Consider the following 7324-nt stretch of genomic DNA (forward strand, 5'->3'; position numbering starts at 1 on the left):
TTTTTTTTTAAAGAAACCTACTTGATAGTGGTATCCTTCACAGCTTTCACAGTGCCAACAGCAGGGCACTCCCTTCACAACCTTCTTCCTTTGGCCCATACGACATGGCAAACTGCACACGGAGGCTGGCAGGGACGGGTCACCCGTCTTCCAACGCATTGCCTCCATCTGAGAAAGGCACATATGTATCATTAATTAGCTCTGTAAACAAATGGACAATTTAACCTCTTACCAATCTTGTCAGCGAAAATAATGAAGCATGGAATTTGACATAGCTCTCATTACAGTGTGTTAACAGTGCTTTAACCTTGTGCATACCTGCAGCTACTGTATCTGGAGGCGATCTGGGAGAGGAATTAGTACAAGCAGACCCTCTGATTGCTTTTGAGAGAGCTCCCAGGCACATAACACCAGCTTTTCTAGAAGCCAGCAATCATACCATAATCAGAACTGGCAGAAAATAAGCCATCTGTATTTTCCCCTTTTGTTTGTGTGTATGTGTCTGTGTGTGCATATGCTCATCCATGTGTGCATTGCATTTGTTTGTGTTTGTGTCAAACTGGCATTACAGTGAATCCCTGAGCTTTCTATCTGTCTGGTTTGTCTATGCCTTCATGTGCTCGTTCTCTAATTTGCTTTTTATGCATGCAAGAGTTTGAGGAAAAAGTCTATTTGCAAAATGAATTTCAGAAAACTATCGATTGTCATAAGTATGGGTAAAATGAATGACTATAAGTAATAATTAAAGGGCATCAAATGTAATCAGTGGAATCCCTGAATTCTGGGGGGGTTAGGGTTAGAGGAGTGTGTTTGTGTTTGATTTCTTTGATTTCTCCACTTCGAATCCCACTTCAGGGGACAGTTCATTCTCCCTGGCCCTTTCAAAAACAAGAGACTATAGCACTGCTTGCCTGAGCATTGCAACAGGTGCTCATTTACTTTTTGTTTTGTCGATCATGAATCAGTACGGAAGCATTTGGTGTTTATTAGTCACATCATCTGCCATTTGGGTTTCTATAATGAAGCCCTGTGTGGATTAATAACACAAAACTTCAGCATCCTTAAGCACATTAAATGTATTCTTAATCTGATATATGTGCATCATGGTCACAGAGTGACAGAGTCACTGTGTGAAGTTTAGCTTTTAGATTATCTCATAAAAGGCTATTTTTTCCTATAAAAGTAAAAAAACAATGTTATCCTCATGACAAAGCAAAACAGACAGACCCCTGGCATACTTCTTAGAAGCTTTAAAGGTCGTTTTAGGAATGCTTTACTAAGATCAGAGGTGGGTGGAGTGCCAATAAAATGTACTCAAGGAAGAGTAGCACTTCTTTATCATTTTCTTATTCAAATAACTGACTTCTCCAGTGCTTTCAACATCATCAGATCAGTACTGCTGGGGAAGCTGGAGGACACTGGAGTGGACAAACATATTGCTGCCTGGACATCATCTACCCCAATGACCGCCCTCAGTAAATGTAGCTGCATGGCTGTCAAGTCAGAGGTGGCAGCCTGCAGCACCGGGACCCCCCATGGCACCGTTCTGTCTCAATTTCTCTTAACCACTATACTCGCACTTCACCTACAACAGTAGGTCCTCAGATAACTCGGCCATTCTGGGCTGTGTGTCTGAGGGGAATGAGCTGGAGTACCGGACGGTCATCATGGACTGGTATGAGAACAAGCACATGTGTTTAAACACCAGTAAGACCAAGGAGATGGTGATCAACTTCAGGAGTAGACCCTAACCTCACTATCCCATGAACATCGAGGTGCAGGTCATAAAAACTGTGGATAATTTCAAATACATGGGGGTTCCTCTCAACGATAAACTCGAATGGACTCATAACACCAAAGCCCTGTACAGGAATGGCCAGAGCTCACTCCACCTCCAGAGGAGAATGAGGTCCTTTGGAGTGAGCTGGCCCCTGCTTAAAACCTTCTATGACTCTGTGGTGGCATCGGCCCCCCTCCATACTGCCAGGCAGGACAGAAAGAGACTGAATAAGTTGGTGAGGAGGCCACTTCTATCCTAGGCTGCGCTCTGGTGAAGGAAGTGGCCAAGAGGAGGTCCAAGCCTTATGTCGCCTTATATCTCTCCTTTATTTTCTAACATCCATTGTATATTTTTGGATACACTGTATAAACTTCATGCACCTTTTCCTCCATTGTGCACCTCCAGTTTGTTTATATGAACCTATGTCACAAGTGAATGTCTCCATTGTGAGATCAATAAGTTCTATTCATTTATTCATTGATTCAAGTAATATAAAAAAGTATTCGGTAAAGAGGCTGCTGGAGTACTGAGTAACTGTTGGATAATAACATAATTTATAATGTTTATTAATAATGCTGGCAAACAGAATTCATGTGCAAGTTCTTGCATTTTTTTGTTTTTTTCTTATAAAAAAAAGTTCTTGCATTTTAAAGACTCGAAAGCCTGAAGACTACAAATAAATGTCATTGATATAAAAGAGCATATTCATGCAGAATAAGTACATTTACCATTTTTTAACATTAAACTTAGAAAACCAATCCTTACAATGAGACATGTATATATGTTAGGACAGGATAACAAACATCCACTGTTAATATCTACTGTTTACTGTGTGTTTAATTGATTTTCAAATAGTTGAAATTACTTACAGCAGATTTTAATGCAGCAGCAACAAAGCAGGGTTGTAGAAAAACCCAGAGAAAATGGAGGCACACCAGTACTGCCTTGTGTAACCAGGGTGACTTTAAATGTTGCCACCAAGATGAGTCAGAGGAAAAATATATCAACATTGAAAATGTGCCAGCTTGGTTTGTATGAGCTCTAAAAATAATTAAAAAAAAGTTTTAACACGGCACAAAGCAGATGGATTTTTTTCACAGACGTCAAAGGTGATCCAGTTTAGCCGTGAATTCAGAAAGTGTGAAGATTCAGTGTGAAACATCTTTGCAAGTTTAAGCCATATTTATTTTATGGACTCCTTAAAAAAAAAATAAAAAAATCCATCACTCAGTGCTTGTGTATTGATGCGCAGGGTGTCATCTGTCGCTGGCTGAACTACTGCTGGGAGAAACTACAGCCCTGTCTAGACCCTGTGATTGATGGACTGCTGGATGCTTACTGTTTCAATGGCTCAATGGAAACCCTAACTTACATTTAATGACTTTAAATTGATAAAGCTCTATATACGGAAATGAAAACAAGACTTTTGAGAGAAAAACTTGGATAAATTATCTTAAAATGCATGTTTGACTGAGAACCAATCTGAGTGACATTTATGGTAAATGGTAAAATGGCCTGTCCTTATAAAGCACTTTTTCACACCTCACACTGAGGTGAAGTGTCTTGCCAAAGGACACAACGACACTGAAAGTGGGAGCTGGGTCTCGAACCGACAATCCTCTGATTACAGGGCAAACTCCTCCTCACACCACCACTGTCGCCTTCCATTTACATTAACAGGCATTCAGGTTACTGTGAACGTCTCCACATTGTGCTCATATATATATATATATATACTGCACTTTAAGCTAGTGTTAAAGCCTGTTTATATGGTATAAATAATATCCATACTTTTGTATCCATTAAACTTGTTATGAAAATTAGTACATGAAAAAAACGTTTATTGTTATATTTTACACTGATTTGCAAAAAGGAAAATAAAATGGCTTATGCTGTGCAAGTATATGGTGTTAAACAAAACTGAACTTTGTCCGATGATATCAAGAAAGACTGACCATTTTAATTACCCTTACTTAATATTTAGGGCTTTCATGTTTCTTTTATTTCTGTAAGTTGATCTGACTGGGATCTTCTGGTCTGTCAGGAACAGAGTGATAAAATGCTTGTAGATGTTTGTGAAAAAAACTCACCCTCAGATGTAATTTGTTGGTCCAGGAGCCAATGACTCTGTACTCAGCTGTGGATCTGTTTGTAATCTGGTACTGGAAAATGTCATATCTTCCCGGAGCATCTCCATTCTCGTTGAACATTACTGGTGTACCGGCACTTCCTGGAATAAGTAGAAAATAAAAAGGCTTAAAATTCAATAAAATGGTTCATATATGTTATTACATGGGCCCTTTTCCCCCAAAGGAAAACACATCTAAAGAATAGAAAACAAAATCAGGATCCAAAATCCATCATTAGGTTATTTACTGAAAACAAACAGGAACCTTGAATACAGAACAAAAGGATATTTCTTATCTTTTGTATCTAAACTTTTTTTTTTAAGTCTGTGATGGGTAGCAACTTCCTAGGATAAATGAGGACTTAAATCAAACAACCTAACTAATCTTTAAAATAGTGTAAATCCATTTGATTACAAAAACTATGGGTTTCATTTAAGTTGCAAATTTTCATTTGAAATGAAATTAAGCACCATCCCACCTTTGATTGCTGAAATATTGATAGCAATCCCCCCCCCACACACACAAATACTGTGCTGATGTAATCAAAAAATATCTAAAGCACTTAGTTGAAATGTTTAACTACCAGGATCTGTATAATGCTCTCACACCCTCATCCTGATAATGTTTTCCTCTGCTCCTACACTGTTTTACTAGTAAGCAGAAAGGTATTAAAAATATCGAGGACAATCTTTTATTTACGGGTGGATCATGGGTCAGCCCTATGTGCTCATCCCCAGTTAGCTATTTTTTTTCTGTATTTGCACACTTTCAGGCATTTATATGTGGTAAGCTACGGTTTCAGCCAGTCATTGAAGGTCACCGTTCTCACTGCGGTTCTTTGAAAATGGCTGAGGATTGTAAGAGAAAAAGTGTCTATGAAGTGTGTGAGAAGAATAGAAAAGCCTCAGAGGAGGCAGATATATCCCAGAAGGCTTTGCGCAAAGAAATCTACTCGCAAAAATTTATGGGATTTGCTGTCACAGCGGCCCACGACTAATAACAAATATGGCGCAAGCACCGTGCAGTGGAGGAGGAGTTATGTGACCAACGGGAAGTTAAAGGTAGTGATCATATGTGCAAACGGTCAGTTAACTGAGTTCACTATTAAGTTCAATATATAGTCCCCCGCTCTATACAGTGTATGAGGGTTTTAGGGGTTAGGGCATATGTTGGGACATAGTAAGCTTGCATTAGCTTTTAGAACAGCAACTTTAAAATAGAGTATGCACGAGGAGAAATGGGCTTGTGCATGCTCTTGCACGCATTTGATAGGCGTTCCCTCTCCGGAGCAGGTACAGGGTTGTGCATGTGCATTGCTTTTAAAGTGGAGAGGACTGGTCTTTTCAAAAATTAGCAAAAGCCCTCCACATACCTTTAAGTGTCTCACTTAAGTCCATTAAAGTACATTGAACTTTTAACATCAACATGCATATATATGAAAATGACATTTTAGAGACCACTTTGCATTAAAGGGTTAATAATAACTTTAGTATTTACATTTCTTTGCTGAAACAGCTTGTGAATTTCTTTTGAAATACTGGTACTTGCTTACCCATGATAATGTTTTATTGAACAAAATAGCTTACAGCACCTCCACAGGATGCGCAAACTGTGCAGCTAACCCAAGAGTTGTCTATACAGATTTCTTGAAGTTATATTTCCTCAGGCAGCATGTTTATGAGCTATGACAGCAAAGGCATAATAACTTCTAGTTCTCGCTCTGAGATGTGTTGTACCTGTATGTGTTCTGCAGATTGGATGTGTGCACGCATCGGTAAGTTTAGATTTCCTTTCAGATTTGGTTTTCTCACCTCCAATAAAGCTTAACACAAACCTTTTATAATCCTCTGTCCTGCTCACCGCTTTTCTCTCTTTAGAGTGGCGTACAATCACATTTTATTGGATGGTGAAAAGAATAAAATAAATTAGATTCCTGAGTAGAAAATATACCATTATGGAAATTTTACTTATCAACAGGAAGTCATGTATAACTCATGTTCAGTTTAAATGTAAAAAGTGTGAAACGAGAACGTGATCGAACTGAAAGACTGAAATCAGAAAATGGAAACAAAGCCAAAATGAAAAGAAATAAATCTATTCAAAAAGGGATAATGCTGGAAAAAAGACAGGAGATATGAGCAGAAAAAAAGGTGGTGAGAGAAAAAACACAATTACAAGGCAGAAGGCAAACTGGACGTAAATGAAGAAAATAATAAACATGGGGAGGGTCTCTCCATTTCAGAAGAAATTATGAAAGATATGCTAATAAGAGAGAATAAGCTGGAAAGATAATGAAACTTATTGAGAGGGCGTAAGGAAGATGAATGGAGGGAGAGTGAATCGATAGTGAGACAAAAGCAGACGTCTCAAGCTTTGGAGGATGCCATACATTATAAATAAGTGCCATCGCTGAGAGAGGTAATGCCTAACTGCAGTCTCTTATCCCTCCTTCTTTAATTTCCTGCCTTAGACATTTTTTTTTTAACTTCTGATTAAGGATCAATGTTTTTATTCCTTGGGCGCTGCCTTAGCATGAACAATACATGACACTGAAGATGAATTGCAGCATCTTTTAAGTTAAACTATAGTCCCTCTGAAAACTTATTCCAGAAAAAAAAACAGCCATCTCCTACATTATTTATTTATATTTATTGTGTGCAGATAGTAGTGTTGTAAGGGAGTGCTAATTTATCAGATATATCATCTGTAAAAGAAATTCAGCAAAAAAAAAAAGACTTAAAGATTTCTGTTTATGAAAGAATGCTGTGGTTTAGATGATTTTTTTCAATTTTACTGTTCAACAGCATCCTAAAGATCCTGCAATGTGTTAGATTATCTCAGAGGTCCCTAGATTACTGTGCACGTACAGTACAGCCACACTCATATAATCAATTAGTATGTAAAACCTACTACATTATCTACTAGAAGTCACCATTAAACAACAGTACACTGTGGATCATTAATCCAAGCCAGATGGATCCATGCTTTTAAAGTTATGCCAAATCTTAACCCTACCATTCAAATGTTAAATGTAGCCTAAGCTCCATATTCCCTGGCTGACAGGAGGAGAACTAGGAGAAGGAAATAAATCTATCAGTCTGATTTATTGATTAGTCCAAAACCAGTTAATAGTGCCAAATATTTGGAACATTTAACCCTTAGTTCCTGCATTTAAATTGTAAAGCAACAAAACAATTTCAGTTTGTAATTTTTTATCATCCACCAGGTCCTTACTCTCCACTATCAGATTTATTGTTAAATACTTGAGCTTTATTATACTGTAGTGGGCGATTTTTATATTTCTGCCGACATTGAAGGTGGTACCTTAAATGCAGCCTTTAATGCCATCTTTGTCTCGATTGGTTTTATTCAAAATATGCGTAGTCCAACACATCTTTATACTTCGGACCTTGTG

The 7324-nt window shown here is 38.0% G+C and overlaps 1 protein-coding gene across 1 annotated transcript in view; it reads right to left on the reverse strand.

The window, feature by feature from the left end:
• The window catches only part of LOC107088336 (metabotropic glutamate receptor 8-like), a 104633-nt gene that overhangs the window by 38507 nt on the left and 58802 nt on the right, over nucleotides 1-7324 (reverse strand). The window contains exons 5-6 of the mRNA XM_015380448.1: nucleotides 3871-4010; nucleotides 22-168 (exon numbers count right to left, since the gene is read on the reverse strand). Of these exons, the coding sequence (XP_015235934.1) occupies nucleotides 22-168; nucleotides 3871-4010 (287 nt within the window). The remainder of the gene's footprint in view (nucleotides 1-21; nucleotides 169-3870; nucleotides 4011-7324) is intronic.

The sequence above is a fragment of the Cyprinodon variegatus genome, unplaced genomic scaffold, assembly GCF_000732505.1.
Source record: "Cyprinodon variegatus isolate N-32 unplaced genomic scaffold, C_variegatus-1.0 Scaffold214, whole genome shotgun sequence".
Lineage (NCBI taxonomy): Eukaryota > Metazoa > Chordata > Actinopteri > Cyprinodontiformes > Cyprinodontidae > Cyprinodon > Cyprinodon variegatus.